General features: G+C 37.9%; 2 protein-coding genes across 6 annotated transcripts in view; both read right to left on the bottom strand.

Annotated features, from left to right (window-relative positions):
- The window catches only part of clip2 (CAP-GLY domain containing linker protein 2), a 46940-nt gene extending 38976 nt beyond the window's left edge, over nt 1-7964 (bottom strand). For 2 of the 5 annotated variants that reach the window (XM_042498818.2, XM_042498821.2), the window contains exons 1-2: nt 6819-7964; nt 2937-3163 (exon numbers count right to left, since the gene is read on the bottom strand). In XM_042498818.2, the coding sequence (XP_042354752.2) occupies nt 2937-3051 (115 nt within the window). In that variant the 5' untranslated portion in view covers nt 3052-3163; nt 6819-7964. The remainder of the gene's footprint in view (nt 1-2936; nt 3164-6818) is intronic. The other 3 variants (XM_042498820.2, XM_042498822.2, XM_042498819.2) reach the window with 2 other exon arrangements.
- A 3694-nt stretch (nt 7965-11658) lies between these two features.
- On the bottom strand, nt 11659-18390 carry cldn2 (claudin 2). Its single transcript, XM_042499531.2, has 3 exons — nt 18237-18390; nt 16192-16864; nt 11659-14148 (listed from the first exon to the last, which is right to left on the bottom strand). The coding sequence occupies exon 3, from the start codon at nt 14122-14124 to the stop codon at nt 13303-13305; it is 822 nt and encodes a 273-aa protein (XP_042355465.1). The 5' UTR covers nt 14125-14148; nt 16192-16864; nt 18237-18390; the 3' UTR covers nt 11659-13302.
- Nucleotides 18391-19421: the final 1031 nt, after the last annotated feature.

The raw sequence follows: 19421 nt of genomic DNA, 5'->3' as shown, positions 1-19421 counted from the left end.
GAGAAGGAAAACAATTATGCTTAGAGATGTTTTTTTAGAATATTCAAATTGCTTTTTACATCAAGTCTTTCAGATTTACAGTGATTGCTGATGTTGTAAGGCGCAATTTTGGACACGTATTCATATTTTATTATTATTTTACAATATCTAAACAATTTTCAAAGTCATATTAAAGCTGGGAATATGTAGTTTTTTTGTATTTTCTTCTTCATATTTAAAATGTTTCTTTAACCATCTGAAACCTGGATTGACAACAGTTTTCTTGTGCTGCGTTCAGACGCCTCTCATGAGCTATTTGAATCTTTGAAACCTGATCAAATTGGTTTTAAAAACAAGCGGGAAAAAGGCAATAACCAGCTTGGCAAAATATCTCCCACAAGTTGCAAGAAATTAGTAAAAGGTGACAAGAAAATTACCTAAAATTAGCTTGACAAAAAGAAGGGAGGATTATTAGAAAATCATCCAAGCAATATAGAAAAATGTCCAGGAAATTATATTTTTCATAATAATGACTTAACTGGTGCTACATAAAAAATATAATAATATATATATATATATATGTTGTTTGTTTTTGTCTTTTTGCCCCCGCTCATTTGTAGGTAATTTTAACTTTTTACAAATTTTTTGCACATTTTTGGGCCATGTCTTGCTAAGTTGCTTGTTGCCTTCTCACCATGTTTTTGAAAGAGATCAAACCAAGTTGCTCAGGCTTCAAAGGGTTAATCTTACATCACAGCACATAGAAGGAAAGAAGCTCTTTGCAAGCAGTCTTAATATGCATCTATCCAGCTTAGGTTGGCCACTGTTACAGTTAAAACTAAAGAAACTATTAACATAATATCAAATAACTCTGCTGACTGCGCACTAAAATAATTATAAACGGTGTAAAATTCAGTAAACTAAACACTTCCTGTGTTGGAACGACTTAAATAGCAGCAGCTCTGTTTTTTTTCCTCCCCTCGCTCTCATGAAATTCCACAGTCACCACGAACCGTGACACACTGGTAGCTGCGTCTGATAAGAAAGCCTCCCCTACTACTGATGCTAATGAGACACAAGAATACTATCAGCCAAAGAAGGCTGGCTGTTCTGCTGCTCGCTGGGACCGAGGCTGTAATTTAGCAGAAACAGAACTAACGTGTGCGTGTGAGGTTGGTGGGATGGCGCTGTCATGTGAGCTAAAAACCGGGGAGGATAAACAGCGCGGCTGCATTTAAGAGTGAGAACAGCTGTGATTACTTTTGGGAGGCGGGGGGGTTGTCATTTAGATTTGGAGCGTTTTTCGGAGAAGGACAATTTTTTGTTAGTACTCAGTTTTTCCGTGGCTGTAAGGTCAAAGTTGTGCAAAAGTCAAGTGTCAACAATTCACCTTTTCATTTCTGATTAAGAATATGGCTTGAGAGGTGACGATTTATATTTTCATTATTGTTAACAAACACCATAAAGAGACCAAAAGAAACAAAGAGAGTCTGTCTTTCAATACTTTATGACTTTCTCAGTGAAGGAACATGTCACCCAGTGCAACTGTGTGCCTTGTTTATGTGTTTTTAATAGTTTTTTGGACAACAATTGAGCTCTGTAGCACAGAAGAAGAAGCTGCAGTATGCTTTGGAAACACATAAAATCAAGTCTTCTGTTTTGGTACTTTGGGTCATAAAACATATTTCCCTAAAAGGCATCTTATTAACAATCCTCATACTGCTTTTTGGATATTTTCCACTCATATTGTCAAATTGTATCTGAATGCAATGTTTGTCTTTACTTGTGTGCATATTTTATCTTCACATTGTTTTGTTTTTTTGTATTATTTTAAGATGCCTATTAACATCAGGCAAGGGACAACCAATGAAAAGTAGCTCCCCAGCTTACTCGGGTACATATCAGTTTGTTTAAATGTGGCTTCATGTTTATTCTCCCCTCTTAAATAAATAAATTACAAATTACTTAAAATTGAAAAGGTATTTTTTTATATTCTTTTCCCTTCCACACAAAAAAATGCTGTCTGAATATAAATAAGCGAAATTCTTATTGAGTTTAAAGCAAAAACAAGCAGTAAACAGTGATATTGATCTCATAAATAAGTTAATTCCAACGTATTAGCACAAAGTGGCTTATACACATGCCACATTTTTTACGCCTTCAAATCTGTTGTTTTCAATTGTCCCTTTTACACTGCCTGCTCAAGGCGGGAATATCGCATGTCTTGCCTCTCTATGTATAACCGACATAACTGCAGGATGGGGAGTTGTCTCACCTGTGGAGGTAGTAACAATGTCCAAACTATTTCTGGGTAAAAGGGGCAGCCAGCAGGACGTGACACGGGCTGGACGGGTGTGATGTTTTGATGCTGAGTTATGTGTGCGACCCAACGCAGAAATGAATTGTGCTGGATATATGAGGTACAGAAGTACAAAAAACACCCTGAAAGACACATTAGCGCTCCATAGAGGTGAAGGCAACGGCAGAGTAATGTGACAATTCAGTGGGGGTTAATCACAGTGAAATAACAACTTATTTCAAATCTATTTAACCAAAAAAAAAAAAACCAAAATCTAGAGCAGCTTTGAAAAAAATCACCACATAAAAGAAAAGCTGCATAAAACCACAAAGTATGAAAAGAACAGTCCCCACACAAAACAGCGAGACGCATTTTTGGCCAAGTTGGACTGAGACTGAGTGTATAGTCTCTCTGGCTGAATATATATGGCACCTACTCAAACTGCTGAAAGCTAACAAGAAAAAAAGTTGCACTTGGGATCCACTGGATGATTAAGTTTAAGAAAACAGCTTCTGTGTGTGTGAAATCTAATGCAGCTGCACTTTACTGAGTCATTAACACAAATAAATGATCTAAGCCATTTCCGGTGATGGGAGGGAATAGCTGGGAGAAAGAAATTATTATACTTTCCACATGTCAGAAGCAGGAAGTAACTTACTGTCTTTAGGGACGACAGGGCTGGAGGTTCCACCCGCTGAGGTCCTTCCCACTGGGCTGGAATGCTTGGGCCCCCGGCCAGGGATTTTCAGTCCACTGGACTTGAGCATATTCATTCTACAGAAGCAGGGAGACGGCCGGGACCTGAGAGCTCCTCCCTGGGTGATGAAGGCTTGTGGCTCAGGCACTAGATGTGGGAGTGGTGGCTGTCGCTCTCCATGTTAGCTGCTGGGATAAGACAGCCATAATTATAGGAACAGGTAAATGATATAACAGGTAAATGGGCAGATTGAGGGGTGATCTAGAAGATGCATGCTTTAAGTGTAAACTCATGTGTCCTCTAACCTCCAAACCTGTAGGAACGGACCAGACTGTTAAAGTCGAACAACGTAACCCTTTCAAACCTGAGCTTATTTGTTTGTTTTCTTTAAAAAAAAGGTGAGAGGGCAATGAGAAACTTAACAAGAAAATATAGCAAGAGATTATTTAAAAGGTTTCAAGAAAATTGCCTGGAAATAAGCCACAAAAGAAAAGTAATAAAAAACAAGCAAAAAATGACCCAAAAAATGCAGAAAATCCCCCAAAAATGCATGTTTTTTCTGTCACATAATTTTAAAAAACAGAATTAGAATGATTAAAATATACTTTTCTGGAATTTTCTAATAATTTTCCCCCTTTAAAAGAAATCTAATTCTAGGTCAAACATAAGCAAATCGGTTTGTTTTCTTTCAAAAACATGGTGAAAAGGCAATGAGAAACTTATCAACACATGGTTAAAAATAGCAAGAAATGCAGAAAATTTAAAAAATATATTCCTTTTTTCTGTAAGATAATTTTAAGATTTTCCCTAGTTTTTGATAATATTCGAAAAATTGGCCCCTATTAAAAACATTTTTTTAGGTAATTTCCTTCATCGCCTTTTGCCAGTTTATGGCAATAAGTGGGACATCTTTTGCCATGTTGGTCATTGCGGTTTTTCCCCATGTTTTTGAAAGAAGTCCAACCAATGAGTTCAGGTTTCAAAAGTTTAACAGCTTGTGAGAGGCGTCTAAACACAGCACATGAAAACTGATGTTGAACTAGGTTTTAAAGGGTTAAAGCTGGTTGTCAACTACAGCATGTGAGATATCAAGGTGCATAAAATGTGACAATGAACAATGAAAGGGTCTTTTTCAAAATGTTTTTTAAAAATTGCACAATTTCTACTCTTATCATGACTTGACTATTTTGTGCATACCTCAGATCTGTGCAGGGACACATGGTTTACTGCCTTGAGGATCACTTTTGGGGAGCAAAATGGGGGTCAGGGCCAACTGAGGAGTCAGTACATAAATCTGAGGGCTCATGATCGATAAGATGGAAAGAAAAGTGCACTCATTTTTCTTTTCAGGCTTCTGAAATCCTTCAAATGACACAGCTTGATAAGGAAACTTTGCACACTATAGGCCATAAATCATGATAAGGGGTCTCCAGTTAAAGAAACCATGGTCCTCTTTGGTTTTTACAGTTTCATTTATATTTTTATTTCTACTTTACTCTAAAACATAAATGACAAAAAAATAGGAATTATTATGAAATTTGTTTCCATTTAGGAGTCTAAAAATACTCCTCCAGACCATGCTCAGCTGGCACCAATAATGTAAAAGGCTTCATGATCTGGTCTCAAGCGAACTCGTCAAATACCGACACTTGGTCAGCAGCCCGTCGGCATCAGACACAGACGCACAGATGCACCCTTTAACATCAGTGTGAGATAAGCCAGGCGGCATTTGTTTATGCTCAGGGCAAATATCTCTGCAAAACCTCTGCACTTTCACTCAGGAGGCCGCAGTTTCCTGTGTAAAAGCAAAAGCTAAATGAGTTGTTTTAATAACAATGTGGCGTGCTAATATTTTTAGCATATTATGCAAGTGACGTATGTCACATGAGGTTACCTTACTTTAGTAAAAGCCTAACAATTTTCTTTTCTTGGCTAAACCTAAGGCAGTCAAAAAGACTATGCTTTTAAAGCTTATTTTGAAAAAAAGATGATGCACGTAACAATCGGACATTGACACACCGTCCCTGAACATCCAAAATTGACACAGGAGGAGTACCTATGGGACACACATCAGTATTTGACAAGTTGTGTTCGGTTTCACTGTCACTGTTGAGTCAGAATAATATCTAAGCAGATTATTTCTGGCTGCATATATATTCACACTCTTGTTGATCCTTATAGCAAAGCTAAAAGTTGAAATTAATGAGATGTAGGCTCTATTCCAAAATATTTAAGTACCACTGTAATGCCCCTGAGCAAGGCAAGGAGTCCTCAGCTGGAGCATCTCATTAATGAACAACCAAACGCTGTAGTAGCACAAAGAAACTCCTACACATCAAAGCTGGTGTGTTTTAAGTTTTTCTATTTATATGTTACCTACGTTAAAGGAACAGAGTGTCAGATTCAGGAGGATTTAGGAGTGAGATCTGCAGAATGCAACCAGTCAAAACGTCTCCTGGTTAGATTTTCTTCAGTGTTCAGGAGGTTTTTACCAGGAGCCGAATTATCCACAGAGGTCTCGTCCTCTCCAAAACAAGCAGACACGGTGAGCACCGAATAAATCAGTTTCACATTACAAATCTGTGTTTCTCTAATGTTGTTTGGTACATTGCAGATGGACCGCCGGTCCAGCACCTGCTAATGTCTGCTCCCCGTTTTTCTCGAATAACTTAAGATCCAGACGTCCAGGAAGTTTTTACCTGGAGCTTAATTACCCGCAGAACAAACAGACCAGGTGACTAAAACCATTAAAAACAACGAATACAGTAACTTTTACTTTTACAGTACTTTTACAGTAACAATCCGTGTTATTCCAACATTGTCGGCTTGTGTGAAGGGGCTGCACGGTGGCTGTCGATTGTCTAAAGCCAATGCTTGTTTTGTCCATTCTGGGCTACTGTAGAAAGATGGCAATATGGCAGACCGTAGACGAGTTACCTGCTCCATGTTTAAATATAAACGGCTCATTCTACAGTTACGAAAACAAAACTACTCTTATTTTCAGGTGATTATACACTAAAAAAAAGTATTACATCATATTCCATTTCTGCCAATATATTCACCTAAATCCTTCACACTGCACCTTTAAAATCTATTTTTGACAGTTTTTATATATCCAGGTTAACTATTTAACACCTGGAAATCCAATGATAACATCTTATCACGATAGGCCTATTACTATTGTGATTATGATTACATTTGTCACAGTAAATTGATCACTGCTAATAACACCTCATTCCTTTATATTCTTTAATGATCAACTAATAAATTTAATGATAAGACTGAGAGTTAATGTAGGCCGGTGCCCAAGTGGAGCATGGCCTACAAATCATGGCCCAAAGGCCATTGAGAAGATATAATGCTGTTATAGCCTACAATAAACAACACATCTGGTTGAGGCTTTTAGCTGAATACTGTTTATTAGGAAAGACAGCAAGCAGATTTTAGGCTTTTTTAATCATTTTCTATAATATTTAGCCTCATTTAGATAATAAAAAAGGAGAGGTATTTCCATTTTAGAGCAATCAGTGCTATTAAAGGTGTCGAGAATGATGCTTTTGGTATAAGTGAAGTCTACAATAAGGCCCTGGAGTATCGACTGCTGTGGTTTTAATAAAGGCTAAGCTATTCATATAGGCTTGAATTCATTTTCTAACCTGATTTTGGTGAAAGCGAGATGAAAGCGATGGGATGATAATGCGCACCTCCACAAAATGTAACACAACGCCAGTTTGATCCATTGTTGTAGCTACTGCGGCAACGTGGTCCAGACTGCCCTTCACTTACAGTCCCCCCCAGCAACAAAAATGACACAAAAGCACATTCATGCAGGAAAATACTCACCTTTCTGTGTGAAATTAGAGCGTCCGAGGGGTGTCCGACCACCGGCCAACTTTCAATTTTCTTGCCAGGAGAGGGGGATTAGTGGTTGCCACTCCCTGGGATGCAAATATGGATGCTGAGCAGAAACTGAAAGGGAGAGTCAGCGTGGATGATGGCAACAACTGCACGGTGTCAGCAACAGACCGGTGATGGCTTTAGCAGTTAGCCTGCCGGTTCATTTTTTCAGCTAAAGCCAAAGAGCGGAGATAGTCGACATATATCGCTGTTTTAGTAGCCGAAAACTGGCACACGGGTCTTGACGGTTTCCCCCCGAAACGACACGCAGCATCAGCAACACTCAAAAACAACTTTTTTGTTGTCTGGCTCTGATTAAACAGCTCCAGTCTGGACTCCCGGCTCACTATTTTTTCGGCCTCTTCTCACTCTTGTCTCTTGGTGTTCCCACGGTGGTTTGGGTTTGTTGGGTTAGCACAGCCTCCCTGTGACTCAACCCACCGGCTAGACTGAACAAAGGGGCTGGGGAAGCAGAGCCTCCTGGGGGAAAGATGAGAGTCAACTACAGTCTAGCTCCTCGCAGTGACGTACTCCGTTTGGAAATACGGGGTTTTTAACTCGCGTGTTATTATCGGTCAAAATACATGACTCATAGAGCATGACTCAACGCCATGTCAAATCATTGGTGCTATATCTTAGTTCGGCTTTAGTAAAATCGAAAAAACAACATTGTTTTTGCAAAAACATGCCACACTTATGATAGGCTCCCTCTGTTCTTTATCCGCCTTCGACAGCGCGTCCTTAATCGGAAAACATCTGACGTCCTAATGATTAAAGTCACATTTTTAAACAAAAGCAGCGCAATATAAAAATTCTAGGCATGCCGAATTTAAATATAAATTCTAATATCCCATAATACCATTATACTTTACAAAACTGCTCATGCATATACAGTAATAAGTAAGGAAACATTAAATAGCGAAAATTCTGACTGGAGTTTGGTTTGAGACTCTCTTTGATACCGAACACAGGCAAATTGTAGATTGGTTACAGACAGATTTGAGACAGAAACAAAAGGTGTATATGGAAGAATGATAGGGCCAATTTAACAGCTAACACTCAGTTGCCAGCACGTGAACCCTTTTAAACGCGTGGGCGATTCATTCTCGTTTTCTCTGATACTGTGGGTGGGGTCAAAGCCGTGTATATGGATCACCTCGCCTTTTCCGGATCGATTTGAAACGTTCGGATTGGTCACCCCAAAAAGTCCACACTGGAGAACACTGTGATTGGTCAGATTGTCTGCTACTGGGAGTGCCCCAGTTTGACAGCTGTGCCGCGAAATAGAGACCTCTAGAGCTGCACTGGATTCACTGATTGATTTTAAAAAATGTTATTTGTTCCAAAATAACACCATTTGTTTTGATTCTTTACCTTGCAATGTGCTTTGCACATTTTCTGGTAGCTTTGTAGCCTATACACGTTTCATAGGCTTCATGTACTAGTGTGAAATTTAGGGACCAGTTCCACAGTTTTGGGAAATACCGTTACTCTGTTCTTGCTAAGAGTTAATTAATGTCTTACACTGCAATGCAACTTTTCCTGGCAGCTTCCTGGAGTTTTCCTTGGAGTCGGGGTTGATGGTTGTCTGGCAACTGCTCCTGTAAACGTGTTTTGATCATGGGGATCTTAAAGTTGCACTAATCAATACTATTATGTTATTACCCTATTCTATTATTAAAGGTGGGCAACCACAGAGAATTGTCATAAACTCTGCAGTTTCCAGCATGTAAGCATACTGTTCACTGCTCCCGTCAGCTCCATTTCCAGCCACATGAGGTTGCTGTTTTCAGTGAAAAAGCTTTGATAATCCCTTTGTATGCTACCCATCCAGTACAATAAAGAAGACAGACAAAGTTAGCTGTTCATTGATCAGGTAACCACAGACACGATAACTAATGTTTGTGTGCTAGATGTGTTTGTGACCTTTATCATATCAGCCGAGCCTTCGTGGTCATGCACTGACAGCCGAAAGTTTAGATTGAAACACAAACTCTGTGAGAGGACCTCAGTTTCAACTTCCAGATTAACATGTTGCAGTTTCGGAAAGAAGTCAGGCTGAAATTAAATTGTTTTTTCTGCTTCTTCACAGTGAGATCAATAAGTCAGAGTTTACAGTGAATAGGCACAATCAAATTTGTTATTTGTGGTGTTTGGACCATAAATAGAGAGATTTTGAGCTTTTCATATTAAATTTCAGACCCATTTTTGCCACATTACTTCTGAATGTCACACTGATTCTAATTTCTGGGACCTGTATTAACCTAATGGGATTAGTTAAAAACAGAAAAAAACATCTTGACGAAAATGTCATGAATTTTCGTCAACTAAAACTATAAAGAATAAAAATGACTAAAATATGACTAAAACTAATAAGGATTTTTATTTCGATCCAAAGACTAAATCTGAGATTGCTGCCAAAATTAACACTGATGTGCATAAATTTGGAGGGAACAAAGAAGTCTTTTAACATCGTTCCCACAGCCTATATCTTTACAGGTAGTGGCAACATACTCTCACTCTCAAATGTGGCAGGAATGACAACAGATGATATTTTGGACACAATCTAAAAATAAATGTTAAGCAGTTTGTTGAAAGATTAAAAAGAGTGAATGGGTTTGTAAACCAAATTTGAGTCTGTCCACAATAACTGTCAAACAGCTGTGAAATGTTGCAGCTTTTGTGTTGACCACTAGAGGTCACTCAAGTTCTGAATATAAATTAATAACAGTATATTATTTATGCTCAACTTCTGTCACAGACACACAAGGTAAATAAAATCATCTCTGTATTTTGCCATTAATACAACAAAATATCAATAACTGTGATTCCTTTTCCTGGCTTTTCAAATGACAAAACATTTCACATCACTAAGGCACCCTTTTTCTCTCATTGAATAGGCTGAGGACCCCTGACTTAGTGACATATTTTATTAATATTATATTCAGTGCATAACAATAACAGAGCAGAACACCTGATAAACTGTGCAATTAATCCAAACCACTGCAGGACGTTTGTGTAAAATGAGCAATTATGAATTTATAATAATTATAAGCAGAACAAATATTGCATCACTGATGAGTTTTCCTGCTATTTGTAGGAATCTCTGTGGTATGTATTCATTTTTAATTTTTAGCAATCAAACATACTTAAAAGGCTTATTTTATTTTGAGAAAGTTAATGTATCTTCTTCCTTTTGCTTGGTCCATTGTTCTATTTGCTCTTTGGTTATTATAAGACTCGATGCTTCAGGTCTTCACTCTGCCCCATGACATTAAATTATTATTCAATACATAATAAAAAAAAAACACAGCAACTTTAAAAATAACAATTTCATTAAGTTTTCTTCACAGAAATTAATAAGATGCTAAATATAGGCCTGCTGTATAGGCATACTGTATGTACAAGTAAGTACACACTGTATATGTACTTATTTGTCTAACCTAATTTGTCGAAGTTGCACAGACTGTATGTGTCCTAAAAGATGCTCTGGATCAGACTGTATGTTTTTGAGATTGTGTTTGTCTTTCCCACAGTCTTTAGTGTGTGTGTGTGTGTGTGTGTGTGTGTGTGTGTGTGTGTGTGTGTGTGTGTGTGTGTGTGTCCTTAGTCCACTTATCGCTTGTGTTCTTTTGGTCAATATGTGTTAGCTGAACCGGTTCAGCTCCTGACAGGATTCCAGTTGCCCTCTGGGCTCTGTCAAACTGCACCTTAACTATTCCTCCACTATTGGCCCGTTCACTGAGTCGACTTTAACAAATCTAACAGCCATTAAATATTGTAGTGCCTCTAATTTATCAAAGCTCATGCGGACTGCATTGTACTTGCAGTTGGGGAAAATCAGAAGTTTAAAATTAACTGGTAGGTACTTTAAAATTTCAATTTCTGTATCAAATAAATCAAAACTTAGTCTCATTTATTGTTTTTTTTTCCTGACAGTAATGCACATAAAGACTACACAGATATATTCATATAGGCCTATATGGAGTTCTGCAATGCTATACTCTGATATGACGAAGCTTAAAACAGTACATAATCTGCGGCTCATGTGATCACTGTTCTCAAGTCCTCTTAAGACCCAATAAAAAATTTCACTCAGGAACTGCACAGTTTCAAATAGAGCCTGTGCCACAGATTGTAAGTTAAAAGAGGAATGATTATCTTATGAGAATGGCCTTTCAAGCCACAAATCTCAAATGCGTTATCACAGTTTCGGACTGTAAACTAACCCAGAAGACGTGCATTTTGGTCTCACGATCTTCCTGAAACTGTGTATTGATTAGACTAAACTTGTGGCTTTGTTTGTTTAGGTTTGTTTGTGTCGATCCTCTGTTTGCCCTCAGTTCAGGGCTGTGATCTTTTCCCCATTATAAACACCAGCAGAGACTCAACTCTAACACCAACACTCTATATTTAACAGTTGCTCTATAAAAGTGCTTTTTTGGTTCATAAGGTCATCATTTTATAAAATACAAAAACAAAAATGTCTATACTGAAGCACGTCCTGTTTTTATATATTCCTGCAGCTATCTTGCCAAAATCTGCAGTTTAAAAGTCTGCGAGCAGTTTCTCTGTTGCGACAATAGTTTCTGTCAATATATCAAACTCAAAAATCATCATTTTGTTACGTTTCCAGTACATGCAAATCCTACATCAGGTATATGCTGCAGAAACTGATTATTCTCTGCTCTACTTTTAATATATGGGTCACACTTTTTAATGCAGCTATTTCCAAGTATATTTATAACCCTTCAAGGTGTGACATAATGTAAAAAATGACAATAAATGACAATAACAAAAGTTACAATTTATTTCCAATTAAAAATTAATTTTTGTGGTGCTTTGTTTACAAAAAAATGCTTTATGTTCTGTGAATATATCCCTGATAATCAGCAGAAAACATCAAACACACCACAATGATTTTGATTTTTTAGCAATGTATTCAATATAGTGAAATGCATTTTGCACTGTGAACATATGAAGTGTTTGCAGGCAACTTTGCAGGTGCACACAGATCCTCAGACTGGTTAAAAAAAAAAAAATTTCAAATGGATTTTCACACTTCTGACAATATATATATAAATATACGTCCAAAACATGCCAAGTTCAGGCAAAACCCCCACTGCTGAGCACCAACACCCAGAAAACATTATTCATATTTCAGCCTGCAAATGCTAAACTGCACATCAACCCAAACACACACAACATCTTCACACTACAATAAGGCACAATATAATTTGGTATGAAAACAGCATTAAAACTTATTGTTTCTGAATTGTAATTAGGAGGACAATTAAATTTTGTCCAGTGTCTGCGTTTTAGGTGGTACAGTACGGTGAGAAATGTTCGGTTCAGGTTTTACACTGAAAAACGAGGACGAATATTCACAAATGCAACAAATAGTTGAGTATCAACATTGAACTGTTCAAATAATGAAAACTTAATAAAAATCAATTGAAAGTCAAAATGGTTCTTAGATATACTAACATGTTTAGGCTACCCAAAAATCCATGAGACCAAATTGAAAAGAATTTTGACATGCTTATGATTGATTTTAAACACACAATAGTTTCAAAATTTTTGCTAATTATTTGTATTTTCTTAAAATACTAATTGCCATCATGCAGCAAAAAACAATAACTACATTTGTTGGCTTGACATATAGAAAAAACAGCGGGCGGAGATTCATGTTGCAGCAAATTTCTGCAGCGCTATATAAATCTTTGGAAATGTATTTGTGTAATGTAGAACTGTATTCTTTACATTAAAACATTGTTTACTTTGCAAATAGAGACCAAGTGCTACTAAACTATTATGAACATTTAAAGTTGGAATATGCAGCAGTGAGGCTGTGAGCACCCTCAAATGAGTTTCATTTTTCACACTTTGCTGCAACAGTTTCAGTCCTGCACGCACACAAAACTCCCGGTTATCACAGACAGAGCCAGCCATGCTTTATGAAAACAATAAAACAATATGATCAAAGGGTAGTTTAATTTTTCATCAGTGTGCATGTGTGTAGCTTTTTACTTAATGTGACTTTTCTGCATAACAAGAGTTGCATCAAGGTAATGTGCAACATCCTACAAGAAGATCAGACTTTTACGGAGAAAAGTAAAACTGTAAAACTGCAACAGTCTAATTGTGTTTTTGGTTGTCATAGTTTACTGAAACTGTCCTCCACTGAAACGCCACAGTTCCACTTAAATCGACAACCTTTCCATAAAAAAATGACCCACCTCAGGCTACACAAAGGCCATCAATCACACTGTGAAAAGCTGGGTTCTTGACTCATTTTTTATGTTGTGTATTTAATTTGTCCTGTTGCTCCGTCAAGCACACAGTGACAACATTTGATTAAATATACTACATAAATACATGTAACTGAAAGTAAGTTGTCATATAAAGGTGTGATGGAGTGACAGTCACCTCAGACATATCCTGTGATGTCATATCCTGCCGCAGTGGGCTTTTTGGGCCCCTGGACTCCATGTGCACTGGACTGGGAGCTGTGACTGGTACTGCGGACCAGCGTCTGCCTCCTGCTGGCTGCGTTGATGCCCCCCACCTGCATTGTGGGGTTGTGGTAGGTCTGTGAGGTTGTCCGTACCCCTGTTCCTGGCATGCCGCCTCCTACTGGGTATGGATACCCTCCGCCGTGCCGTCTCCCGCGGCCGCCGTTCTGCTCATCGCAGCATGACACACACAGCATCGCTCCACCCATCATGGTGATAAGCGCAGAGGCCAGACCGACATACAGACACTCCCCGAGCTCAAACTTCATGCTGGTAGGTACACTGGGTTGGTAGAAGGTCTGCACGACCTCGTGTGTGGTCCATGACACCGGTATGAGTGACAGGAAGCCTGCAGCGAGAAATAAACCCCCACTGGCACCTGCCACACGACTTTTAACTGTACCCGAGCCCTCCAAGCAGAGAGTGCACTGCATTCCCAGGGCTGCCATGGCTATGGCGAGGATAGACAGTACAATGGAGATGACCATGAGAGCACGAGAGGCCTGCAGGTCGGAGGGCAGGGCCAGCATGGAGTTGTAGGTCTCGCACTGGAAGGCCCCTGTGCTCTGGTAGACACACTCCATCCACAGGCCCCTCATGTTGGCCACAGCTGTGACTATGTTGGAGCCGATGTGGGCAGAAATCTGCCAGTATGGTAGCACTGTGGCAACCATGGTGCCCAGCATCCCCAGCAGGCCCAGGAAGAAGCCCATCAGCTCCAGAGCTGCTGACGCCATCCCAACAACTGTGATGGAGGAGACCTAAAAGCAAAGACAAAGAAGAGGTGAATAAACTGATCCAGTGAGAGCAACCCGAAAATAATACTTTGTCTGTAGCAGAGGCTATGTTTGTTTCTTTGAGTTTCTAGAGTTTCAACATCCACATCAAAATTACCACAAGAAGAAAAACAAATATGGATGCCTCACATTAGCCAAAGTCAGTTGTTCAAGGTAATTAAACCCAAATTTAATGGGCCATATTGTCCGGTGACAGACAACTAAAGAGAAAATATAGTTATAAAATATTAAGAACAAATTCATTTTTAGTGCTTTGAGCACCGAAAGCTGAGTGCCATGGACAGAAGGCCGACATCTCTGTGGCCGATATCTCCAACACTCGGCAGCTCACACCAAAACAAGACAAACAGCACTGCAGGTAAGAATAAAAATATGTATTTTTTGATTTAGAGATGGAGTGTCCCTTTAATTTAGCCATAACTAACTACAGTTATCAGTACGTAGTAAAATTACGTTGGCATATTCCACTGATAACTGTTAACAAGTGAAATCACATACAAACAGTATAACCTGTAGCTCCTTTTAAATCAGCTGAATCAGCTGTATTAGTGTTGATGTGAAGTTTTAGGTGTTACTGCCGGCCAAGGTGGCAGTTACACCTAAGTGGCCATTTTGCCCGTCTGGTTTGTTGATACTTATAAAAGAGCCAAGCGGTAGATAGCGTGAGCCGTTAGAAATCCCTATTATCTCTGACTCAAAATTACTGTTTACAATGAAGAAGTTAATTTGAAAGGTCTTTGCATGGCTATCCGTGATGACAGTCTGCGGGATATGACGTTAAGGTGGCATTACCTGTGTGTCTGGGAAACTCTGAAAAACTTCTATGTAGCAAAGTCCAGATACTGGCACTGACCTAGTTAACAATAAGCTAAAAACAACTCCAACAAACAGTGATAGGACAACAATACGTTGCAAATCAAACCAGTTATTACTTGTAAATGAGACTGGGTAGACAAATTCACATAAATACTTAATGAAAAACTAACTGTGATTAACAAATTCAACTTTGCAACACTGAAAAACACTTCTGTTTGTACAGCATACACACTATGTGTTGTGAAATATCACATCAGTGAGCTTAACTTTTTGACAGTTTGTGTTTGATGTAAGTTTATGTAATTTTTTTCTGATTGATTCCGCTAATTATCTTTGTAATGGACCAGTGCAGCTGCAGCTGATGATTTGGCTTTTTGGAAAATGTGCTGGTAGTCCAAAGTTGATTTGAAAACTCAAGTGCTGATGCCAGAAATTATTTAAATGCTGCTAATTGGCATTCAATCGAAAAACACAGATTTTTCTTTTTTTTTTTTTTAATGGTAAAACTGTATTATTTCAAAGTCCTTATGTCTACACTTTGTATGCTCAAAACATCCTGACACCTGAAAATACAGTAATATAAACCACACACACAAACACAGAGATGTGTAAAATCACATTATTTTATGATATGTTCCCCAAATTATGCATCATTTTAGACAAATGCAGCTGCAGTCCATGGTATAGCCTCTTAAAAACTCTGCTAGTAGTGCTTTTAAAAACAAAAAAAAATCCATCTTTTTTAATGGTATAAATGTATTATTTTAACGTCTACTGTTTGTACGGTCAAAACATCCTAACATGTAATTACATAATACAGTAATTTACACCACACACACAAACACACACAAAGATGTGCAAGATGACATTATTTTACGATTTGTTCCCTGAATTATACCTTGTTTTGGACAAACACAGATACAGCTGATGATTTGGCTCCTTCAAATCACTGCCAAAAGTCTCATGTTGATTTCAAAACTCAAGTGCTGATTGCCAGACATCCTTAAATTATGCTAATTGGCATTTAAGCCAAAAACATTCCTCTTTTTTTAATGGTATAAATGTATCATTTCAAAGTTCAGGTCCTTACGTCTACTGTTTGTATGCTTAAAACATCTTAACACCTGAAAATACAATAATATACACCTCACACACACAACACACACACACACACACACTTTCATGCAATACCTGATACTGCTGCAGATGGGAGAGCCAGACGCTGGACAATTTGAGGATCTGATTATGTTGGTTTGCTGCAGGAGCTGAAGTTGCAGCTGGAGCAGAGGATGAGGAGGTAGAGGATGAAGACACAACAGAGCCTGCAGCCTTTACAGATTGTGTTCACCACTGCTGCTAATTCTGTTGAACCTGCCCCTGCTTCTCCAGTCCAAAAAAAAAAGTCTTTTTCTTTTTTGCTTGCTGTATCAGACTCTGACTGCCTCCTCAGACCTTGACATCGTCGCAGCTGTTGTGCCGCTGCTGTACTTTTAATGAGCACTTACTCTGCTGGCTGCATTGGACCGAAAGAGCCAGAAAACACTTTTACACTTTTTAAAAAATCTTTTGAGTTCAACATATGCCCGTCACAAAAAATCTTTCCTCTTAAAATACCAATATGCAGGACAACAGACACTTTTAGAGTGAGCTCCTGCACATTATCTCTCTGTCACCGTCTCTGGTCTCTGTTGAAGTGTGTGATCTCTGTCCCTCATCCAGACCTTCACCTCCTGTCATGTACACACTGACAAAAACACACACACACACACATACATCATCACTGCCAGGCAGGTTAATCATTCGCTCATCCGTCATTTCTCCAAAACAGGTGGTACACAGACGGCAGCAGCTCGGTCCGTCCAGCCTGTAAGAGTATGAATATTTCAGAATATCAGTTCTCTGTAGTTGAGTGAAAAATGTTTAATTCAGCAAAAGATTTAAGTGTCATATTACTTCAATGAAAAGAGCTCAAAAACTGTTATCCTTTCATGTCTCTGTTCAGTCTGCAGAAACCCCAAAAATTGCTTGTGAGCATTTTACTTTTAATTAAAGTCAGCAAAGGAATAAACCAGCCCGAAGCAAGAAAATGGGGAGTGATTATAATGCTTCTGAAATAATTTGTTTGAATCATAATTTAATTTAATCTAGTTTTGCGTTTTATTTTACTTTGTTTTTTTTAATTTTGGGATTTTCGATAGAGACCTCTGTGTGACACATAATGGTGAAGAAAGACAATTGGCGAAATGTAAACAATGTGTTACTGTAATTTTCATTTGTTGTTCCCTTCTTTTATTACTTCATTCTCTCTTATTATTCACCCACTAAGTGAAATTATTACTTTGTTCATAGATTCAGTTCATTTTCACTAATTGTTGTTTTATTTGAAATAATTGAGTAAAGTTGTTAATTAGTACAGTTCTGATGACTCAGTATGTTTTTGGCATTATACAGAACTCAAAAACAGATTTTCTTTTTATAATCAGTGTTGTTTTTATACCAACTCATCCAACTGACACGAGATGACCCCCCCCCCCATGTTAACGCTTGAACTTACCACAATAACAATTGGTATTTTTTTCAATGAGAAAATAATCTATTGACGTTAACAAAAACATTAAATGAAAATTAGTTTTATTTTAAAAAAGAATGTACATTTTATTGATGTTATCAAAATATTAAAAGAAAATGAGCATCATTGTAAATATGAGAAAATATCATATGGATGTTAACAAAATATCAATGAAAACTAGCATTATTTTAAAAATGAAAATAACAGATATACAAAGTGACCAGTTTAGAAAGGAGAGAAGGGCTGTTTTAATTTCAGCAATAACAAAATGTAAAGTGTGAATGTTAAAGTGAGCAACAAATAAGGTGCAAAATGGAATATGAAGGACAGCAGAATTTCTAAATTAAATAAATAACATTTTAAAACTTTTAAAAAATATTCTTTGCTTTTGCACATTTAATTTCTGATCAATTTTTACTAGACTTTTTTTTTTTTAATCATTAGTATTTTATTGTCATTGAATATATATATATATATATATTATTTTTTGGGCACATTTCAGACTCCATACAAAAACTTGCCAGAACATCTTGTGAATTTACTGCTCATTTAAGCTGACGCCAAACTTGGCCGCCTGCTGCACGTCATCATCCATCAACTGTTTGCTGGGCTGTCCTTTTGAAACACTGCTGATGCTGAGAGCTATAAAACAACAAATAATACATACCATGTCAGTGTGTCTCCTGATGTGCCCTCCCCAGTCGCTCATTGGCAGTGCCATCTAAACTGTTTACATGTGCCATCAGTGTCTCTATCGGTGTCAGCGGTTACGGTCGCCCAGTTTGCTGCTGATCCTGTCCTGAAGCTCGAGCCTTTGGCTTGTAATCCTTCCAACCGGCCCTCACATTGCAGCAGCAGCATCATAATGGGATTAGCATGTAATCCAGTCACTTCCCCTAAGAAGCAGAATGAGAGGGCAACGTCCACACACTCAGAAACACTGAGCCATTATTATAAATCACAGAGGGGCATTATCTGGACACAGTGCATACTAATGAGCAGCTCAGGTTGGCCTGTGACTCTTTGTTACACACTGTTGTGACTGGCTGCTGGGCCAATCACAGCAAGCTAAAACACATCGAAATCCGGCAAACTTTGGGTGGTCTAACTTTGTAAAGTACTCCAAAACATGCAATGTATGGCCAAAAATGTGCTGACACCATCACATGAATCCTCTATGTAATTGTTAAACATGTCATTCCAAAGTCATGGGCAATGATTTGCTGACATAACATCTACTCCTCCGGGAAAGCTTACTACAAGATTTCCAAACCTGCAGGGATTTGCTTCCATTCAGCTGCAAGAACATTAGTGCAGTCATGCACTGATGTTAAATGATCAGATCTGACTCAGCAGCAGCGTGTCAGTTCTCACCAAAGGTGATAGATGTAGATGCAGTATATTCATTTATTTTATTTATTCATTTTTTTATTTTTTTGTTCATTTATTTTACATTTTATTAAAAATTGAATTAATTTCTGTTTTTTTTTTTTTGTTTTGTTTTGTTTTTGCAATTTCATTTGTTTAAGTCTGTAAACAGCCAGAGGGATTTAGAGTAAGTGTGGGGTATGTGAAAATTCAGGTACAAATCAATAGAATTGGTTCAGCTCATGTTCTTGTTGTATGCCTTGACCAGCTTATTTTGCCATGTCAGATATGTCTTTGCTCGATGTCCACAATACTTGTTTAAAATCAATAAAAAGATCTGAGAAAAAAATGTTTTGGAAGTTTAATAGAAATTTACTGAACATTTTCTGGTATCAAATTTTACACACCAGACTCTCTAACTACAAAAAGTAAACCATACAATTAATAATAATAATAATAATAATAATAATAATAAAAACATGCT

The sequence above is a fragment of the Plectropomus leopardus genome, chromosome 15 (genome assembly GCF_026936395.1).
Source record: "Plectropomus leopardus strain MGB_pleo_1.0 chromosome 15, ASM2693639v1, whole genome shotgun sequence".
Taxonomy (NCBI): Eukaryota; Metazoa; Chordata; class Actinopteri; order Perciformes; family Serranidae; genus Plectropomus; species Plectropomus leopardus.
The sequence above is the reverse complement of the archived record's forward strand: the minus strand, read 5'-3'. Positions and strand labels throughout refer to the sequence as shown.

Bases quoted from the DNA above. Each gene is read 5' to 3' on its own strand.
- cldn2 (XM_042499531.2), bottom strand. From the start codon at position 14,124: ATGGCGTCAGCAGCTCTGGAGCTGATGGGCTTCTTCCTGGGCCTGCTG.